Genomic DNA, 23,184 nt, shown 5'->3' with positions numbered 1-23,184 from the left:
GCTTGTCCTCCCAAGTAGTTTAAAATACGCAGACAGCCAGGCACTGTGGTTCATGCTTGTAATCCTCAATACTTTTGGGAGGCCAAGGTGGTTGGATCACCTGAGGTCAAAAGTTCAAGACCAGCCTGACCACCATGGTGAAACCCCGTCTCTACTAAAAATACAAACTTAGCCAGGCGTGGTGGTGCATGCCTGTAATCCCAGCTACTTGGGAGGCTGGGGCAGGAGAATCCCTTGAACCCAGGAGGCAGAGGTTGCAGCGAGCTGAGATGGCATCACTGTACTCCAGCCTGGGCAACAGAGCGAGATTTCGTCTCAAAAAAAACAATAACAAAGAATACTCCATATCATCCAGATAGTCAGTATCTGATAGTGTTTATAAAGAGAATTCCCATACTGAAATGTAAACTCAAGAGACTGCATGGATTTTCATCCACCTATTCACTGCTCTAGCTCCAATTCTCTGAAGAGCTCCTGGCACAAAATAAGCATTCAGTAAATATTTGCTGAATAAATTCAAGGGTCAATCAACACCAGGAAATCTATTAAAGTCTCAAAAGGAAATACACATAAAATATTTAAAAATATAACATTATGTGTATGTTGATTACTATCTCCAGATACTGAAAATGCCTTGATAAAATTCAACACATAATTGTGACAAAAAATCCCATTAAGTTAGAAATTGAGGGCCGGGCGCAGTGGCTCAAGCCTGTAATCCCAGCACTTTGGGAGGCCGAGGCGGGTGGATCACGAGGTCAAGAGATCGAGACCATCCTGGTCAACATGGTGAAACCCCGTCTCTACTAAAAATACAAAAATTAGCTGGGCATGGTGGCACGTGCCTGTAATCCCAGCTACTCAGGAGGCTGAGGCAAGAGAATTGCCTGAACCCAGGAGGCGGAGGTTGCGGTGAGCCGAGATCGCGTCATTGCACTACAGCCTGGGTAACAGGAGCGAAACTCCGTCTCAAAAAAAAAAAAAAAAAGAAAAGAAATTGAAACAACTGTGCCTAGTATAATAGAGGACAGCTATCACAAACCTATAGCACAAATCATACTCAATGGTAAAACTCAACTATTCTAATTAGTAAGGAACCGAAGAACCCTACCTCTGGTACTACTCAACCATGTACTGGAGGGTTTCAGTTTATGCATTCAGTTAAGAAAAAGTCTTACAACTGAAAAGAAATAAACACAAAAAGGTCACTATCTGTCATGAAGTAACTGTCCATCTAGTAACATCAAATAGAAATAACTGAAATAACTGTTAACAGTTAACAGATTTCAGTAAGATCAAACATAAAATCAACATATAAAAATAGTTTTCCAATATATTAACAAGACATGATCCCATTCTTGATAGCATTAAAATCCATAAAATACAAAGAAATAAGCCTAACAGAACAATATATAAGGCCAATAGAAAGAAAAGTAAACATTTTATTTTAGACATAAATAACCTGGCCGTAGAGAGTCTGGCCAGGTGCAGTGGCTCACCTGTAATCCCAGTACTTGGGAGGCCAAGGTGAGAAGACTGCTTGACATCAGGAGTTTTAGATCAGCCTGGGCAACACAGCAAGACCTCATCTCTATTTACATTAAAAAATAACAACAACAACAAAAAGGACCTCAGAGAGAGAAGAAAAAAAAAAAAATCAAACTCTTAAAGACCTAACATCAAGATGTCATATTTCCAAACTAATGCATACATTCAACACAATCTGAATCCAAATCCCAACATGATTTTAAGAAAGCTGATAAATTCTAAAATTCATATGGACAAAGTAAATGAGGAGGAATATTACCCTCACAAATATATACAAATCTACATATAAGAGTGGAATTACCCTATCAGATAAAGTTATGGTAATTAGTACGTATTACGATAAAGAATATATTACAGCATTTAAAGCTTTAATAATTGGAAGTGTGTACTGATGCAAGAACTGACAATGGATCAATGAAACACACAGTAACAAACATATATATGGATTTAGTTCATAATAAAAGTGGCATTTCTAGTAATATAAAAAGAACAGTCTACTCAATATATTGTTTAGGAACAACTGGTTATCCAAGAGGGGGTGGGGGAGAATAAAGTTACAATCTTACAAATCACACACAAAAAGCTTAAAGAGGCCAGGCATGGTGGCCTGTTAATCCCAGCACTTTGGGAGGCTGAGACAGGAGGATCACTTGAAGCCAGGAGGGAGGTTGAGCTATGATCCTGCCACTATACTCCAGCTTGGATGACAGAGGGAGATCCCGTCTCTTAAAAGGAAAAAATAAATTAAAATTAAATTTTAATTTTAAAGAGCAAAACATAAAAGCTAAACACAGTCCCCCCTTTTAGGGGCATTCCTCTTCAACAAAAGCCCTTTCAGCCAGGTGCAGTGGCTCACATCTGTAATCCCAGCACTCTGGGAGACCGAGGCAGGCAGATCACCTGAGGTCGGGAGTTCAAGACCAACCTGACTGACACAGAGAAACCGCATCTCCTCTACTAAAAATACAAAATTAGCCAGGCATGGTGGTGCGTACCTGTAATCCCAGCTACTCAGAAGGCTGAGCAGAAGAATTGCTTGAACCCAGGAGGCAAAGGTTGTGGTGAGTTGGATTGCACCACTGCGCTCCAGCCTGGGTAACAAGAGTGAAACTGTCTCAAAAAACAAACAAAAAAAAAGTTATCCCCTCAGTTCCGCTTCACAAACACTGACAACACTTCTTGCCCTTTCCTATTTCTATCAATATTTTGCCAATTTTCAGCCAGGCATGGTGGTGTGCACCGGTAATCCTAACTACTTGGAAGGCTAAGGTAGGAGAAACTCTTCAACCAGGGAGGCAGAGGTTGCAGCGAGCTGAGATTGCACCACTGCACTCCAGCCTAGGAGACAGGGCCAGGCTCCATCTCAAACAAAAAAAAATTTTTTAATTAAAAAAATATATATATATATTGTCAATTTTCTAGGATGTAAATTCAGTGGTGTCACCAAAGTTATCTATAGGGTATAATCATGGAAAGATGTTAGATTTGAAGTTTAAGACCTCTATTAGAGCCTTGACTCTTATTCTAATATTCTAAAGAACAGTCACAGCACAGCATAGTCACTTGATGTGTCTCTAGGTTTCTTCTCATCTGTAAAAGATAAATGTGTACTTATCTCCAAAGTGAGCCCTAAAATCCTCTATTTCATCAATCTTACATTTGGATTCTTTCCATTCCATGTCCACTGCCCAGGTTCATGACCTTTTATTTATAGATGTGCTACCACAATAGCCTCCTTGCTTTTAGTCTCATCCTGCTACAAACCATTCCAGAATCTCCAATTCATCCAGCTCACATCAGCATCAAATGACTCTTAAATGAGCACTTTAATCACGCCATTACACTTCAGGGATTCCACACTAAGGATAAAATTAAGAAACTAGCCTGGTATTCAAAAGCAATGTGACCTGAATTTACTCTTCCAACCTCATCTTCTACTTTCTTGAACATTTTATTTTTGGAAGACGGTTTTCTTCAGTTACCCAATACAACAGCCTCACACTCTGGGTTACCTCATACTTGGATCTAAAACACCGTATTTTCCCTTGGAAACGTAAGTGTCTACCTTGATCCTAACTCTAGATCCATCTCTTTCCAGGTCTACCTATTACCTTAGCCCACAACAATCACTCCTTCCTTGTAATCACTCCTTCTTCCTAAGATTTCAGCATTTAATGCCTGCACCAGGTATCGAATACTGAGTGCACAATGCCTAATTCTTGCTTTTTAATTTTTATTTAAAATATTAAAACAAAATAGAGACGGGATCCTGCTATGTGGCCTATTCTGGTCTGGAACTCCTGGGCTCAAAGGATCCTCCCAAGGACCTCAGCCCACAATGTCTAATTCTAATGCTTCCTTTTCTGCCTGTAAGTAGGGGGAAGGCCAGGTGCGGTGGCTACCGCCTGAAATCCCAGTACTTTGGGAGACTGATGCAGGTGAATCACCTGAGGTCAGGAGTTCGAGACCAGCCTGTGCAACCTGGTGAAACCCCATGTCTACTAAAAATACATACATAAATAAGCTAGCCGGACACGGTGGCCCACACCTGTAATCCCAGCTACTCCGGACCCTGAGGTAGGAGAATTGCTTGAACCTAGGAATCGGAGGTTGCAGTAAGTGAAGATCACGCCACTGCACTCCAGCCTGGGTGACAGAGGGAGTCTCCATCTCAAAAAAAAAAAAAAAAAAAGTCACATAAATTACTCATTGAAGATAGGAACCAAGTTTTCAATGCTTCTTAAGTGTTTTCATCATTCCTGATCTAACCACCAGAGAAGTGTTTCCTTGCCCTTTGGTGGCAAAGTTAATCTTGAAGATAAATGATCCTGAAAGGCTAGTCTCCAAACAATTAGAACCTTGAAAATTTTTATATTGTTTTTCTTTGCTAGGAAAATTCTGGAACTCCTTTTCTAGGACTGTCACAAGGACACTTTTGACTATCCTCGATGACACATTTTAGTTTCCATTCAGATTACCAACTATGGTAATTCCTCTGATCACTGTTGAAGTACTATTTACTAAAGGAACAAACATAAGTTACGGTTCTTTGAAGGCTGGCCTGCTAGGAAACACCCAAGAGCAATTCTACACCTTATCTTTCCATAAATTAGTCAGCCAATCTTAACATTCAAGAATGAAATTAAAGACATTTATCTCATCTAGTAATACTAGCAGTAAACCATGGAAGCCTAAATAACCTAACACTGCTTTGGACATTATGGAAATGACAACTCCCAGCACCTAATAAAATGTAAAATCAAATATATACATATCATGTTAATGTCTTGAATGTACAATTACCTTGAAAATTTCAGTCACTTCTCATTTCTCAACTCTTGGACCTGAGACCTGCTTACTATCAAGTTATCATTGAAAACAAATTAAGAATTCTCAATTGGGAGGTCACTTGTTGCACTAAACAAACTGCCTGCAAATACAAAACTAGACTTTCTACTTACACTATTAAGTCAAATTACTTCTGGTAACACTTGAGTGTATCTGCATGTGATCAATTTCATAAACAGCTGGGCAGACGCAAAATGAGACTTAAGCAAGCTTCATTCTGTTTTCATCTCACAAAGAGAAGACTGGCCTGTCCTCCCAGCATTTGAATAAGGATCTTGAAAAATTCACTATGTACAGGGTGTGCCCAAATACTTGCTGGAAAAATCTGTTGGGAGAGTGCCAATTTAAAAAGAAAAACATTTTCACGCAGTTGGAAATCTAGAGAAAGAAAAGTTGTAGCAATTCAGCTGAAAACTCTCAATATCTGAAGAAAATTTTAGAAAAACCCCAGATCTTTTTGTTCTTGGAGTAAAATTCTACAAAAGGTACTAAATGAATCAATGAAGTATTCAACTATGTGCTAACTTAATGCACTGAAAAAGCAATAACCGAAATTCTGCCTTTGACATTTGATAGGGCAAAACGTATTAAGTAGCTTATCTGTTCTATGTAAATAAACTTTGTAAATCTGTAGTAGTTTTTAAATCAACTGTTTTTGAGAAAGAATAAAAGCATTTTATTTTGCTTTTTAAAAAAGCAAGAATAAAAAACTTTATTGTTTTGCTTTTTTTGGGGGGGAGGCAGGGAAACTGGGATAAATGATTGTTTTCCACCAGTGACTTTTTTCTTTTTTGAGACAGAGTTGCTCAGTCGCTCAGCTGGAGTGCAGTGACACGATCAATCTCCGCTCACTGAAACCTCCGCTTCCCAGGTTCAAGCAATTCTTGTGCTTTAGTCTCCCAAGTAGCTGGGATTGCCGGTATGTGTCACTATGCCTGGCTAATTTCTGTATGTTTTGTTTTGTTTTGGAGACTGAGTCTTGCTCCTCACCCAGGCTGGAGTGCACTGGCACAATCTCAGCTCACTGAAACCTCCACCACCCAGGTTCAAGTGATTCTTGTGCCTCAACTTCCCAAATAGCTGAGATTATAGACGCCTACCACCACACACCCGGCTCATTTTTCTGTTTTTAGTAGAGACGAGGTTTCACCATGTTGGCTAGGCTGGTCTCAAACTCCTGAGCTCAAGTGATCCGCCCACCTTGGCCTCCCAAAGTTCTGGGATTACAGGCGTGAGCCAACACATCCGGCCAAGAAACTTATTTCTGAAGCATCACACTCTAACAACAGCTCTATTAAGTGGAAAAAGATACCCATCTGTTAAAGGTCTTTGTCTTCAGTCTCTCACTACTACAACACTCACCCCTTTCCAGGTCCATTCAGAACCTTACACTCAGATTTTTTTTCACCACAGTAAGTGAACACAACAAAAGATAAAACAGTTACTACGCGAACACACACTGGTCCCTGTTGGAGCTTTGTCACTAACTCTCCGGACTCCATGGAAATTGCAGGCAATGTGGGCTACACGGAAGGTCACCAGGCTGCTCACCATACCTCAGCAAAACAAAAGGCCTGCCCATGCCTATGAATAGCCTTTCCCACCTCGGCCTGGTCCCACTACAAAACAACAAGCAACATTTTCCCAAAAGGTATAAACCTAATTTTAAAAGTGAGGAACTCAAGCCTAGGAAGAAATTTAACAATTCTCAACAGTTGTCCAGAATTCTACTATGTTACTCTACCTTTAGTACTAATACCGCAAATGTTAAGAAAAATAACCTCTAGTTCATCCTTCAAGTTTTCTAGTACTTGCTAAATCAATAAAAATGACATGTGAAATGTTAATCACAAACCACCTACTGAGACACTGAAATGACACAAATTTAGCCTGAGTAGATGAAAACCAATCAGGACAATTTTCAACTATTCTTTCAATATCCTTTCAGGTTCTGTGGTAACTAGATTTACCAGCAAGAGTTTTCTTGAAGGAAATACTAAACACCAAGTACATGCTTACAATTCACAAGGTAAGAATAATGGAGAAAGAACATAAAATATCTTCATATCTCAAAAGATTTCTTTTTCCAGCAACTGGGGAAATAGTTTAACAGGGCTTTTCCACATATGATATATATCATCCCTTTCATATCTATAGTGTTGGGTCTCAACTGTAAAATGGGGATATCATCATCATATGGAAGATTTAAAGACACCAAACCTAAACCACCTAACATACAGAAAGGTATGATCAATCAATCAATAAATACTAATTCTGTTTTCTCTTTTTTGAAAAATAACTCCAACTACTTCCTAGATGTTATGTCTGCAAAATGTCCCTCCTCCCCTATTTTTTTTTTTTTTTTTTTTAGACAAGGTCTCACTCTGCTGCTCAGGCGTCCAGTGGTGCAATCTTGTGTAGCTGAGGTGGGAATGCTGCTTTGAGCCTGGGAGGTGGAGGGTGCAGTGAGCCAAGATTGCACCACTGGCTAATTATTTTTTGTAGAATAAACAGCTGGGCAGAAGCAAAATGGCTATTTTTTGTAGAGAAGGGGTTTTGCCATGTTGCCCAGACTGATCTACAAACCCCTGGGCTCTTATAACAACTTATAAGAGACCTGCCTACTTCGGTCTCCCGAAGTGCTAGGATTACAGGAGAGAGCCACCATACCCATCTAACCCATCCAACTTCTACTCCACAAAAGAAAATGAGTAATAGGGCATTGCAGGCTTAAGGATATATTTGGTATATACATATGGGCATTATACCTTTCCCAAAAAATATGTATTATCAAATTAATTTATAACAGCTTTTTGAACATAAACATAAATGCCATATTTCAAATGTTTGGTAGATCTCTTTTCATCAACCAAATCTAATGAACAATTTGATTCTGTTTCCACTAAAATAGTGCTTATGCCCAGGCAATAAAGAGCCTAGATTAACTGATCTATTATTAGCTGTGTGACATTAAGTTACTTAAACTTTACATTCCTCAGTTTGAGTCTGTAAAATTAAAATTATCTATCTCATTGTACTGTTGGAGGATTACATAAATTCATTTGTAAAAAGCTCTTTGTAACTAAAGAGCTAAAAGCAATTCAACAAATATAGGCTATTATTTCTCTATCAGGATGTCTCAACTCTGTTGTCTGATTAGGCAAAGTTGGTTAAAAATGTTGTTTCCTAGCTCACCCAAATCAGTTCAGTCAAAATCTTCCTGGATTCCCAGGTTTCAGACTAATTTAGTCCCGAAAGCCCTAAACTCTGCTACCTTGTTTCTATTTTCCCAGAATATATATCTTGCAAGTACCAGAGAAACAAATAGGAAACAGGGATTAAGGAGAAAGCAAGAAATGGCACTTCATATACAAGGCCTTTCAATTCCCTGGCACATGCCCTCTTTTCTATTAGGCCTACGTAAAACAACTTATAAGAACATGATTTAAAATGGACTATGACGCCTCTCTCAGTTTGCCATGAAATTCTACCCAGCTTGCAAAATAATCTAGCCCATTATGGTCCACATTTAGTGAGAAGATAGGGAAATTAAAGTTCCATCCATTTATAACAGAATGTGTGCCCCAACAGTTTTCCTTGATCTAGTTAAAACTATTTGTTTTATCATTACTGACAAAGCCTAATAGGGTGCTCTACCAAGGACTCTCTAGGTATACCCAACAGAGGAAAATATTTAAATAAAAATTAATGAATGCCTACCTCATCTGCTCCTTCTCCATCTTAACATATCCATCCAACGTAGTTAACCCTGCCAAACAAAAATCTGGAAATCACCCATGGTACCTCTTCCCTTTCACTCACCACATGCAGTCACAAGTCCTCATCACCCCTACCTTCCAGTAACTAATTCTTTTAATCTTCTCTGCCAAAAGCTGAGTCCACCATTCCGCTTACAGGTTAGCCTAAATTCACCTCTATTCCCCTTCTCCACACAAGGGGGGTCTGAAAAATACAAATCATGTAAGCCATGTCAATGGCTTTATATAATCAACAAGGCCATCTGTATGATCTGGCCAACTAGCTACCTCTCTGGTCTCATTTCTCACTACTCTCCTTTAAAATATACTTACTCTGTTCCTTCAGAGAGCCAAGCCACTTCATTTCCAGGACCTTAGCATGTCCTGTTTCCTCAATCAGTTGCAAAACCCCCTCCTCACCTACCAATTCCTTCTTATCCTTCAGGTCTCAGTTTACATGTCACTTCCTTCAGAAGACTCACCATCACATCTTCCCCACATGCTGACTAGATATATCTGATATGCACCTTCATATCACTCTGAACATTGTTCCTGTAGCACCCACAACAATCATAAACATATCACCTATAATTACCTGCTTAAATATTAATCTCTCTCTAATCTATATTCCCCATGAGGGCAAGGCAAGGATTGTATCTCTCTTAACACTGTATCCCTAGTATCCCAACATCCAGCAGGCATTCAATGCAGATTTAATGAATGAATTAATCAAGTCCAAACTTCTCCAATGTAAGGCTTTCAGGTCTCTCTGTACAGATCAACTCCTCCCTGTTTAGAGAAGATTATTTGGAAGCTTATTTCCTCATTGTTTATTTTTCAGAGACAGGGTCTCACTTTGTCGCCCACGCTGGAGTTTAGTGGCACAATCATAGCTTGCTCCAGCCTTGAACTCCTAGGCTCAACCTAACCTCCTGTCTCCTGAGAGCTGGAATTACAGGCTCAAGCCACTGCACCCAGCAGCTTCCTCATTTTTAACACTTGCTGGAGTAAGGAACACATTTCCTTCATTTTTCAGACTTTAGTAAAGAACCTAGACACTCATGAGTTATTTAGGATCATTTTGCAAACTGAGTACTAAAATGCTTCTGGTAACCATCTATTGCTATAGTCAGCCAGGCTTGAAACTTCAATCACCTATGATGATCCCTCCCATCATTGCCCCCACCCATCACTGTTATTAAATCCCATTCAATTTACCTCTACATCATTTCTGGAATTATCTTTTTTCCTTCTCACATTACATTTATCACCTGTACCTATAATACTATGTCTTCCAATATATCCCATTCCCATGGGGCCACCAAAGCCCTACACCTTTCAACCCGTCTTCTTTGTGTACCTTCCACCTTCTGCCTATACTGACCTCTTAGTAGGTCACAACCAAAAGAAAACTAACAAAATCTTTGCTATCCTTCAAGACTCATTTCTAATATTACTAAGTGCCAGGCACTGTTCTAGGCATTCATCTTTGTCTTACCACACTCTTCACTCCCTTCACTCTTTAAACTTCTTGCTAGACACTTAGCTTATTCATCTGCCATCTCTTGTGTCTTACACATTTACTCATTAAATAAGTCCTTATTACATGACTACTTTAACACTACCATAAAAAGAGTACATTCAACTTCAGAGACCGAAAACACCCATCACAAGGTGGCAGAAAACACTGCAGCAACTAGATCTACAGTAAACGGGTAACCCCAAAATTGCTGTTGCCTAACTAAGTTCCTTTCTTCAGAATCCCACAACAAGCACTAAGAAGAATTTCCACTACCTACGTATCAGGAAAAAATGAGATGGGAATAGAAGAAAAAAACACAAGTTCCTATTTCTGCCACTTGACGTCATGTGCAGATTAGTAGAAAAGCCAAGGGGCATTAAATCAAAGGTGTTCAGCAATGAAAGTTTACTCAGCTCTGAAGTAAATTCTGTAAGAATACAATGTAATTAATTATTCCCACATTGCTATCCCATACTTCAAGAAATAAAATAATCACTTTAATGGACTGTGAAATGTAAATAAACCAAAGAAATGAAGGCATTAAAAGAGTCAAAGCTCTAAGTCACAAGTCAAGAAACCTGTTATGCTTCAAGTTATGTCAGTGCCTTGCTAGGTCCTTTGCCTCAGCTTCCCCCAATGCAAAACATGGTGATGAGAATAGTTCCGTTCATGTTAAACAGTCACATTTCAAAGTAGTTTGAGACGTAAAGGTCATCTAGGGTCACCTACCTCACTTTAATTAGAAAAATGGTTACATGATTAGTCCTATAGCTAGTTTTTAGCAGAGAAGGGGTTGGCTGAAAAGACTTAGGTATCATGGCTGATATTCCTCCCAACCACCAGTCTATGAAAAGAAAGAGTACAAAAATGATAGCCAGGTGTGTGGTGAGCAACTGTAGTCCCAACTACTCGGGAGGCTGAGGCAAGAAGATCACTTGGACCTGGGAAGCAGAGACCACAGTGAGCCAAGATCACGACACTGCCTCTAGACTGGGTGACAGAATGAGACTGTCTCAAATACATACATATATAAAAAGTAGAAAAATGACAAACCAATTTGACTGCCACTTTGGCAACATCATCTGTGTATTCTTGATAAATTAATAAATTCAAGAGTTACAATATTTTTTTTATTTTTATTTTTTTTAAAGACAGGGTTTCACCATGTTGGTCAGGCTGGTCTTGAATTCCCAACCCCAGGTGATCCGCCCGCCTTGGCCTCCAAAGTACTTGGATTACAGCCACCGCGCCCAGCCTACAATATTTTATTTTTTGAGACACAGTTTCACTCTGCCACCTACGATGGAGTGCAGTGCTGCGATCTCAGCTCACTGCAACTTCCGCCTCCTGGGTTTTAGTAATTTTGATGCCTCAACCTCCCAAGTAGCTGAGTGCGCCACCACGCCTGACTCGTGCCGAGCCAAGAGCTACAATATAGAACATTCCAGAGTATCTAAAAAGAAAAACCTATTAAGCACACTAGTAATTCATTTTACCATGGGGTCTTCATAAACTCCAAAAAGGTAAAATTCCCCAGCAAAGGCCGGGCACTGTGGCTCACAGCTGTAATCCCAGCACTTTGGGAGGCCGAGGCGGGTGGATCACCTGAGGTCAGGAATTCGAGACCAGCCTGGCCAACATTGCGAAACCCCGTCTCTACTAAAAATACAAAAATTAACCAGGTGTGGTGGTGGGCGCCTGTAATCCCAGCTTACTGGAGAGGCTGAGGCAGAAGAATCGCTTGATCCGCAGAGGCAGAGGTTGCAGTGAGTCAAGAGCACATCACTGCACTCCAGCCTGGGCAATGGAGTAAGACTATCTCAAAAAACAAAAGACAAAATTCCCCCAGAGGGAGAAAACTCATCACAATCAAGACCATCCAAAATTCAAATAAGTGCTTCATTTAGTGTCACTGAACTGAGCATCTATAGTTTATTTTTACCCAACCCTGATCTAAACATACTTCAGGAGGCTGTTAGACAAAACACAGGTTAGCATAAATTCAACCAGCAATAAAAACATAAAAATAGGAAAACAAAATGAAGCTATTAAAAAGGTAAATCAAAAAGATCCACAAGCTTAGCTCTAAACTTTCAGAGGTCAATAGGAAAACAGAAATCTAGTGAACAATTACAGCACCCAGGTAATGAAAACCGACTAAAAGCTTAGATAAACATACAATTATTCTTGGCTGCACATCTTTCTCCCTGAGGTCCTTATAAAGAAGGCATTGCAGAATATAAAGAATATCCTCAACAATATTTCAGTAATCACAATGAAATGTTTTACAAGATTATTTTTATACTGAACCTCAAGATAAGCCTAGAGTAACAGTCGGGACAGGAGGGAAAAAAAAAAAAAACTTCGGGGAGAAAAAAAAAAAAAAAAAAAAAAAAAAAACACTTAGGAGATACCTACATAATGTGATCCAAGTACCCAGAACACTGCTGATTTAAGAGCACAATTAAGAAAATTTCTGGAAAAAAAAAAATATTATTTTAACAAGTACTTACTATATAGAAGTTTATAAGCACAAGGCCCAGAAAATGAAAACCAAATTTAGCAAAATATGGAATGGGTCCAGAAATTAAACAAAATTGCAGAGGGAAAAAAAACAACTCTCAGACAGAAAAACAGAGAATATAAAAAACAACAAGGCTGGGCGCGGTGGCTCAAGCCTGTAATCCCAGCACTTTGGGAGGCCGAGGCGGGTGGATCACGAGGTCAAGAGATCGAGACCATCCTGGTCAGCACGGTGAAACCCCGTCTCTACTAAAAATGCAAAAAATTAGCTGGGCATGGTGGCGCGTGCCTGTAATCCCAGCTACTCAGGAGGCTGAGGCAGGAGAATTGCCTGAACCCAGGAGGCAGAGGTTGCGGTGAGCCGAGATCGCGCCATTGCACTCCAGCCTGGGTAACAAGAGCGAAACTCCGTCCCAAAAAAAAAAAAAAAACAACAACAAAAGAGCAAGCACAACTCAGCAAGTATATTACATACATATGATAATTAAATGCTTTTATTTCTACATCTACAATTAAGTATCAAACATTAAGGTATTTATGGAAGCATGCAGCTTCCTTCTTAATCCCATAATCAAAGAGATAAAGTTTAAATTCCTGTACCTTCCACAGTGATGACTTACATCATTGTTTAGTGACATTTTATCAAACCCAAGGTACTGCAGAATTTTCAAAGCAGCAGTCCACTGTACCAAGGAAGGAAGATATGTGAAATATTTCACGAAGATTTTCCAAAGAGTTTAATACAAAAAGGGTAAGTTTTAAACCAGACATAAAATCAGTCAACCATAAAAATTAACCAAAAACAATTCCTCTCTAAAGTCTGATTTAGCAACATAATTTACTGTCAAGTATAATACAATGATAAACACACAATCTGCTAAACATTCAACAATTTACAATAATCATTCTATAGCTGGCATGTGCCAACAACATAGATCACAGTTTCTCTCTTCTGGGAGGTGGGAAAGAAAAAACAACTGAATTATTAATAAACAAAGAGACTGTAATTTCCACAGAACTATCCACTTGTAATTTAAGCAACATCATTTAAAAACAGTTCATTCCAACAGTCCCCTCTACTAAATATTTTCATCAGGGCTGCCTTGATGAAACCTAGCCCACCACTGTATCTTGGGCAAGAGTAAAATACAGACCAGCTACTGGAAGGGGGTTGCGGGAAAGCCAAACTTCATCAACTGGGTCAAGTTCCTGAACAATTAACTAACTACTCATTCTAGGACTCATTTTCTCAGCATCAAAGAACAACTTTTTCTTCTTTTCAAATTAAAGCAATGCCTCCATTCTCATTGTCTGGCCAACTGCTGAAAACCTTTAAAATACTCTGAAGTTCAACAAACACTTGGATAAATAAATACCAGCCTTAAAAGTGAACCCGGTGATCTTGCTCAACAATAGCTTTATTTATGCTTTATTGGTGGTTTTATTTTAAATACAATTATAATGTGCAATAAGAGTATTTACTGCAGGAGTACTTTCAGTATCCAATTTTTTTCTTTTCTTTTTTTTTTTTTTTTTGAGACAGAGGCACCAGGCTGGAGTGCAGTGGCACAATCTTGGCTCACTGCAACCTCCGCCTCCCAGGTTCAAGCAATTCTCCTGCCTCAGCCTCCTGAGTAGCTGGGGCTACAGGTGTGTGCCACCACACTCAGCTAATTTTTTGTATTTTTAGTTGCGGGGTTTCACCATGTTGGTCAGGATGGTCTTGATCTCTTGACCTTGTGATCCGCCCACCTCGGCCTCCCAAAGTGCTGGATTATAGCAGTGAGCCACCACGCCCGGCCCCAAATTTTCTTTAATATGATCTAACGCATGAAAATTCAACTTTTTAAAGTATCATTCAGTTAATTTAATTGCAAGAGGGTTCAACTGATCCCAAAATGTTTCCTAAAAGCCATCCTTTGGCTGTTCTTATACACTTCATACCCTTCGAAACCACACACCATTATGTGAGAAGAATGCTCAGAACTAAGTAGTGAATAAACAGACTAAGGTTTTTTCAAGTCACTAGATTATCCTATAAAATAATAAAAATTATCTCAGGTATTTTTACTTCATTGGATTGGAACACTTATCCAAAACATTAGCAAAACTCAGAAATGTTTTCAATGCAATGTATCCTGAAAACAGTAAGCTTATAGATTCCGGGTACTTTTCTGTTAAATACACAAAATAAGTTCATGCAATTTAAAATGCTTTAACTACAGTGTTTATTATACCTGTAAGCACAAAATATTTAACATTAACCAAGATACTTTTAAAGCAGTGATTTAAACAGCAAAGTTAGTGGGCATAATGCCACGAACATTAGCAAGCTGAATGAAGCTACTAATCCATTTAAAGAAAGATGGGTTACAGAAGAAGCCTCTGAAACATATTTGCTTTAAATCTAAATACAGAAGTGGACTTGAGCCCAGTGAACTAACAAGTGATAATGGAACTAGGTCTAAAAGGAAGAAATTCAGCAAAAACTATCCACTTCTTCCCTCAAAATAGAAACAAAAAAACTAAGCTTCATTTCAGATACACAATGTTATCCTTTCGGATAACATAAACAAAATTGAGATACCAGGAAATTTACGGTTTACAATCATCGCTGTCTCAACAACCAAACACTCCAGTGAAAATCCTAGTCACCTTTTAATACAGTCAAGGAAACACCAATTCTTCCCACATATCCATCCTTTTCACCCTTCTCTATTAAGCCAGCCTCCAAAAAAGAGGAAATGAAAGAGGATCTACTAGTCAACTTTCCTGCCCCTTTTCCAACTCCTCATGCTATCTCTCTCAAGTCTGATATTCCTAAATAGATAAATGCACTTATTTAGGATTTGTGTTTAAGTACGTTATAATATAGTACTTCTTTATTTAAGCACATAGATGCTCAATTGGAAGTGACAACAGTCAAACACCTCTGTCTCCACCATGCCAATTTGGATTGCCACCCATAAAAAGCTTACGAAAAATTTTCTCAAACCAACAGATTTAGAAAAACCAGTAAGATGAGTTGGGTGGATCACGAAGTCAGGAGTTCAAGACCAGCCTGGTGAAACCAACCCTGTCTCTTTTACTAAAAAAAAAAAAAAAAAAAAAATTAGCCTGGTATGGTGGCGAGACTGTAATCCCAGCTACTTGGGAGGCTGAGGCATAAGAATCACTTGAACTCAGGAGGCAGAGGCTTCACTGAGCTGAAATCGCGCCAGCCTGGGCGACAGATCCAGACTCTGTCTCAAAAACAACAACAAAAAAAAAACCAGTAAGAATTTATTCCAAATACGCCAATACTTCACTTAGCTGACCAATTTTAGTAAAGTGGGCTTTTATATGAAGAGAGGTTGTGAAACTGGATTGTGCTTAGGGGCCAATGTATTAAATATTCTGAATCATTTCTTTTTTTTCTTTTTTCTTTTTTTTTTTTGGAAACAGTCTCACTCTGTTGCCCAGGCTGGAGTGAAGTGGCGCAATCTGGGCTCACTACAACCTCCACCTCCCAGGTTCATGAGATTTTCCTGTCTCAGCCTCCCGAGTAGCTAAGATTACAGATGTTTACAGGCACAGGCCACCCCACCTGGATAGTTTTTTTTGTATTTTTAGTAGAGACAGGGTTTCACCATGTTAGCCAAGATGGTCTCCATCTCCTGACTTCAAGATCCGCCCACCTGGGCCTCCCAAAGTCAGTCACTGCGCCTGGCCCTGAAGCAATTTCTAACAGTCCATAAAATGTAAGAAAATATCAAGTGTTAAAACTGAAAACTGGGTATGTTCTCTGCTGAAAGTTCAATCAAAAGCAACTGTAATTTCCTACAAAGGTTAACTAGGTCAACTAAACATTTGTCCCCACTTACTGGAAACAACGAAATCTGAACAATCAGACCATTAACTTATCATGTCCTATATATAGTTTCAAAAAAATTCTAATCATTCACTCTTAAAGTATTATTAGTACAATCTTACAAATAGGATGTCTCTTAGTTTTTTCCTTAGTAAGACTTTAAAAGGAAATTACCACCATTTAGCCTACAACAACACAACACTACAACAAAAATAACTTCCATTTCTTCACACCAGCATGTATATGCACTCACCTACCTAAAATTAGGAAAAAAACAAATGGAACCTAGACACCTATGTACAAATAATCACATTCTCTCCGTAATAGGGATTCATTCATTATTCCTTGTGCCAACATTTCTCAAGAATGCTATCATGCATGAGGTCTACTCACAGGGGTACATGGCGCTGCTCGGGATCAGCTCTGGTCAGTTCTTCCTCTTCAATATCAGATTCCCCTCCTGAACTACTGTCAGTGACATCTGAATCAAATGCTTGTTCACTGCACCTCAAGTTGGCTATGCCACTAGCTGTAAATCGCTCCAATTCTTCTGAAATTGAATCGCTTTTCAGGAAGTTGCTAAGTCCCTCTGAAGTGGTAGTCTCACTGGCAGCTTTTTTCAAGGCAGCTTCAGCCTTTCGAGTTAGCATCAACTGGCTCCGTGGTCTCAAGGATTCCAAGTTTGGCAGCTTGCTCAAAGTCTTCTCCAAAAATCCACCCAGCTGATGTTGTATATGCCTTTCAACCTGCTTGGCTTGCACAACCTGTAAGCGCTTTTGTAATCTGCGGGCACGGCTCTCGATGTCAGCCTGTCGCCGCAGTAAAGCTGTTATCCTTGTGTCAGAATCTAAAGCACTGAAAAGAATGGAAGACAGGGGAGACTTTTTACCCTCCAATTTGACACCCCCCAAGTTAGAGCTGGAGTCGATACCAGGTGATAACCTACTGCTTCCTTGAAGTGCCGGCTGTTCCATGGAATTGACAGAAGATTTGTTTGCAGTGCTATTATTGCTATATAAAGTTGTGTGTTCTACATCAAGGCTTCTATGTGGAAGAGTGCAATTGGTCATACCCCCCTTCAAGTCCCCAGATTCAGATCCTCCCACTTCACCCCCCTGAAGAGCAGATGAGGTGAGAGCCCGTTTTCCCCCATTAAGGGAAGTGGAATTGTCATGATCAGAATGTGTTGAACTTTTAGTCAATTTCTTAGCCAACCCGTTTACAGGTGCTTGTGGCAGAGCTGTCTGACCACTCGTATTCATGGTTCTAAGATTTTCTAAGGAAAACTCCAAAACTGGCTGTCTCCCCAACAGCTCAGCTCGGAGTTCATAGGACTGAGATAAGAGAGGATGAGATTTAAGGACTGTCTGCTTGCTGAAGACCCCTTGCAACTTCAAAGACTCCTTTGACGGAACAGATGTCACATCAGAGCAGAGATAAGATGCCACCAGTGGTTGCAGCTTTCCCAAGTCTTCCTTGGTAGGATTATTTCGGAAATCTAGGCTGGGATCCTCTGCAGCAATGGCTTTTCTTTTGGTTCCGTTGGCAGCAATAAGGATGTTGGCGTTGCCGTTATTTTCGGCACTGCCAGGGGACAAGGTAGAGGATGGGGGAGCCAGTTTGAACCGGATGTGGTGTGCTTCAGCTGCTGCGTCAGTGAGAGCGGGCGCCATCGCAGCCATTCAGCACAGAGAGACAGGAAGTCCAGCCTCTCTCGATACCGAGGCCGAGGCCAGCTCCACGGCCCCTTATTGCCTCCCCAGAGAACAGACTAGAAGAGAAAGGAGAAAAGGAAGTTAGAAATACAAGCACATTTAAAAACACACATATTTTTTAACACAAGCACTACTTGAAGCTGTTGTCTAAATTCTGCCTCCAAAAAGAAAACACTCTGGAGCTTCTAGAGCTAACTGTGCCACAGTTATTCTAGAGACGCAGTATCCTTCATCGGGAGAAAGGGGGGAGGGAAAATCCCTGCAGAAGAGAAAGAAGAACTGCACCCTTCTTCTGTCATTTGTTACCACAGATTGAAAGTTGCCAAAACACAAGTTCCACTCAGAGAGAATCAGATTGTTAAAATTAAATCATCTGCATTTAAAAGAAACACTTCTTTAAACTTGTTGAAATGAATGGATTTAAAGCAAGACATATCAAACTAAACAATAATTACACAGAAAAAAAATTAGTAAGGAACTCTCATGTTCACTAAAAAAAAAAAAAAAAAAAAAAAAAGGATGCCAAATATCACAGGTCGGTACATTTTTCTGGCCAGGGAATCCAGTTTTCATCAGCTTCTCACTTCTCTAGAAGTACATATGATACTACAAAGCTAACTGTACCACATCTATAATACCAACTTGTTTCATCAGTTTTCTTTCAGATCAAAGTGCTCGTCAGTATCTTCTCTACTGGCTCCTTACTCTCAGCCGAAGAACTGACTCAAGTATCTTCTGTCCTCAGTACAGCTCCTTTCTCATACTAATTGCCCAACATCTCTTTCCCTTTACCCCAAACTTCTCTAAGAAGTAACTGTCTCTGCACTCTTCACTCTTCCATAATCTGGATTTTATCCCCTACTGCTCTGGCAAAGGCCACCAGTAATCTTTTTATCAAATCCAATGGTCAAGTACCAGTCTCCATTCTATGTGACTTCTCTGAAGCACTGGACAATACCAACCACCTTCTAAATTCTTTCCTGATGTCCTTGTACTACCATCCTCTTCTCTTCCTCCTGGGCCCTTAAATGGTGCTGCACAAAGTCCCTTCTGCCTTCTTCTCTCTCAACAACCGTATGATGAGGTTTCCTAACCCTAAGAAAAACTATTGTGCTGCACTAATCAAGATTCCCGTACCTATGTTCCTCAAGGCCCCTGAAACTCGGAATTCACTTTCTTCTTCCAGCACACTGCTCCACAACCTGTTCAATTATCTTAGGTAATGGCACTGCTTTTATTTAGTAACCAAGTTAAAAACCTCAGTCATTTGCCTCTGTTTGATCCCCTTCATCTATTTGGTGTGGGAGCCAAGGGAAACATACACAAAGAACTAAGCCACATTTTAAGTATGTGGTCTCTGAACTTCTGGAGATCTCACGGACTATTCTGGAGGTTCGTGAAATCAAAGGTATTTTCATAGCAATACTAGAACATTATTTGCCTTTTTCACTGTGTTGACATTTGTAATGAAAGTACAAAAACAAAGGCCGGTACATTATTAGCAGAAATCAAGGCAGAGGCACCAAACTATATTAACAGTCATTATATTCTCCACTCAGTTTTTTTCTGTTTATTTTTTTTTTTTTGCGGGGGGGAAATTCCACTTAAAATGTCCATGATGAAGCAGCAAAAATTATGAATTATCTTGACCCTTTAGTGCATTTTTAAAGATTATTCTTTTTTTTTTTTTTTTTTTTTAAGATGGGGTTTCACCATGATGGCCAGGCTGGTCTTGAACTCCTGACCTCAGGTGATCCACCCACCTCGGCCTCCAAAGTGCTAGGATTACAGGCATGAGCCACTGCGCCCAGCCTTAAAAAGTATTCTTTATGATGAAAGGGAAAGTATGCATAAAGCACTCTGCTGCTTTATGAATTCTCAGGAAAAAAACAAAGTACAACTGAGTTGCAAAATGAACTAGAGCTTTGTTTATGGAACTCTATTTTTACTTGGCAGAATGACTGACAAACTGATTATTTGAAACCTGCTTCACTAGCAGGCATCGTCACTTCAAGGAAAACCACTGATATTTCTTGCCAATAATAAAATCTGAATATTCAAGTAAAAATTACTGTTTTTGAAAACTTGTATCAACAATAATGAACTTAAACATCTTCCCAATATTTATAAAACCATTTCTGATTTAACACACTTATGATAGTGAATTTTTGATTCCATATAATGTATGTAATGTGTCAATGTTTGAAAGATCTGCATAACTCAGTGAACAAACAAATGTCCAATGAGTGTTAGGAAATCATGCATGGGTAAAAGTAAGTGCAAGACAGACCATTTTTTTGTTATTTTGAAACAGAGTCTAGCTCTGTCACCCAGGCTAGAGTGCAGTGATGCAATCATGACTCACTGAAGCCTCAACCTCCTGGGCTCAAGTGATCCTCCTGCTTCAGCCTCCCAGTAGCTGGGATTACAGGTGCATGCTACCATGCCCAGCTAATTTTTTAAATTTTTGTAGAGATGGGATAGCATTTTATTGCCCAGGCTGGTATCAAACTCCTGGCTTCAGCCTCCCAAAGTCCTGAGATTATAGGTGTGAGCCACCATGCCCAGCCTAAATTGATTACTAAATATTTTTTAAATTTCTCAAAGTTTCTAAGAAAAACAAGTTCTTTGTGATTCTCAACAAATTTTAATAGTGAAAAAGGGGTTCTGAGATCAAAATGCTTGTGAAATCACTGGACTAAGCACTCTCCTCTCTGCCCCCAAAGAGGGCAATCTCCAATTTAGTTTAAAAAAAAAAAAAAAAAAATTTTTTTTTTCTTTGCACAGGCTGGAGTGCAATACAGCTAGTGCTCGACTTACGGCCACGATTGGTTCCAACAGACCTGTCGTAACATGATTTGGTCATAAGTTGAGTAGGCTATATGCACGCGGAGATGGTAGTGCTGCTGGAAGCTGGTCCGCACTGTCGTATGCCCAGCTGAACAACGTTTGCGCTGCCAGACGCGGAGCAGTCATGGCTGGCGATTGTGGTCGTAAGGTCGAATGGTCGTAAGTTGCATAGGTCGTAAGTCGATCAATACCTGTAGTGTGATCTTGGCTCATTGCAACCTCGACCTCCCGGGTTCAAGCAATTCTCCTGCCCTGGCCTCCCTAGTAGCTGGGACTACAGGTGCGCGCCACCACGCCCCGCTAATTTTTTTTTTTTTTTTCCAGTAGAGACCGGGTTTCACCATATTTGCCAGGCTGGTCTCGAACTCCTGACCTCAGGTGATCCACCCACCTCAGCCTCTCAAAGTGCTGGGGTCACAGGCGTGAGCCACCGTGCCCAGCCCCAAAATTTTTATCTTTGGAGCAATACCAACATACGATAGTAGTAAGCATCTTCATGACAGTTCAGATCATTAACATAATAATACTCAAATAAATGAGAAAACATTATTCATAAAAGCACCAATACACATATAGGTCGAATCTATCTATTGCTGTGAGGGGGGTGTTTGTGTGTTTTGTTTTTTTGAGACCTAGTCTCACTTTGTCGCCCGGGCTGGAGTGCAGTGGCGTATCTCAGCTCACTGCAACCTCTACCACCCAGGTTCAAGCGATTCTTCTGCTTCAGTCTCCCAAATAGCTGCGCAGGCTTCAGGTATTTGCCACCATGCCTGGGTAATTTTTTTATTTTTACTGAAGATGGAGTCTCACCATGTTGGCCAGGTCTCAAACTCCTGATCTCAGGTAATCCACCCACCTCAGCCTCCAAAAGTGCTAGAATTACAGGCATGAGCCACCACTCCTGGCCCCATATAATTATTAATATCAAAGGTTTCTTGGGCCAGGGTTGTATTTTAACTAACATTCTATAAAAGAACTAGATTTTGAGAGCTTATAGAATTTTATCTTGTGCACTTTCTGGCATATGGCATTTTGTGTGGCACAAATCATTCTATGCTGTCTTTTCCCATTTCCAATTTTAAATATAACACTAAATTCTAATATATTATTAAACATTATGTTATAGATCAGTTGACAGCTGGTCCAGTATGTCATTTGTTCAAAATATTTTCAGTCAGTTTTATAATATGCAAAGGGTTTTTCCCATGGACAAACAAAAATCACTACCAGATATTTTCCATCAATTCAATCTCCTCCTCTTTTGAATGTCAATATGTAGCTGTTATGAGCAATGCAAGGAGGACTATTATCAGTGTCAGATGATTAATACAACTTGTGAAGATAGTTGTACCCTACTGCCTTGCACCACTACAGTAAGACTTAGCAATGGCAGGAAACAGCTTCCCTCTGAGGACCCAGACAAGGGTACAGATGTTATACAACTTACATAAAACTCAGGAAAACCCAGGCTCACTCCAGCACACATAAAAAAAGGTCATAGTTAACATCACACCAGAAGGTGCTAAGTAGTAAAATTCCCAAAGCTATTCTGGAATTATTCAATTATTTAAAGCTTACAACTTTAAGAAAAATGTTAGCTTAAATCACATCTATTCTGGCTGGGCGAGGTGGCTCACACCTGTAATCCCAGCACGTTGGGAGGCCAAGACAGGCAGATCACCTGAGTTCAGGAGTTTGAAATCAGCCTGGTCAACATGGTGAAACCCCGTCTCTACTAAAAATACAAAAATTAGCTGGGCATGGTGGCAAGCGCCTGTAATCCCAGCTACTCAGGAGGCTGAGTCACCAAAATCGGTTGAACCCAGACGACAGAGGTTGCAGCGAGCCAAGATTGTGCTAGAGGGAGACTGTCTCAAAAAAAAAAAAAAAAAAAAAAACACATCGACTCCAAGACTTCTCTGAAATGATGTCTATGAACTTGACATTAACATATATATTTCAAAGGCAGTAGTTTGATTTGCACTCTCTCCTTGGTCTCGCTCTCCCCATAGGACACACAGCACAGTGTAGTTACTAAAACCATGATCTAAATAAGGGGGTGGGGGGGGA

General features: G+C 39.8%; 1 protein-coding gene across 8 annotated transcripts in view; it reads right to left on the bottom strand.

Moving 5' to 3' along the window:
- KANSL1 (KAT8 regulatory NSL complex subunit 1) overlaps positions 1–23,184 on the bottom strand; it is a 215,787-nt gene that overhangs the window by 141,961 nt on the left and 50,642 nt on the right. For all 8 annotated transcript variants that reach the window (XM_032265982.1, XM_032265977.1, XM_032265978.1 and 5 more), the window contains one exon: positions 16,943–18,320. In XM_032265982.1, coding sequence (XP_032121873.1) covers positions 16,943–18,231 — 1,289 coding nt within the window. In that variant the 5' untranslated portion in view covers positions 18,232–18,320. The remainder of the gene's footprint in view (positions 1–16,942; positions 18,321–23,184) is intronic.

This window comes from Sapajus apella, unplaced genomic scaffold, assembly GCF_009761245.1.
Source record: "Sapajus apella isolate SASKATOON/1434 unplaced genomic scaffold, GSC_monkey_1.0 scaffold153, whole genome shotgun sequence".
In the NCBI taxonomy this organism is placed as follows: domain Eukaryota; kingdom Metazoa; phylum Chordata; class Mammalia; order Primates; family Cebidae; genus Sapajus; species Sapajus apella.
Note: the sequence above shows the minus strand (reverse complement) of the source record. Positions and strands in the feature narration are given on the sequence as shown.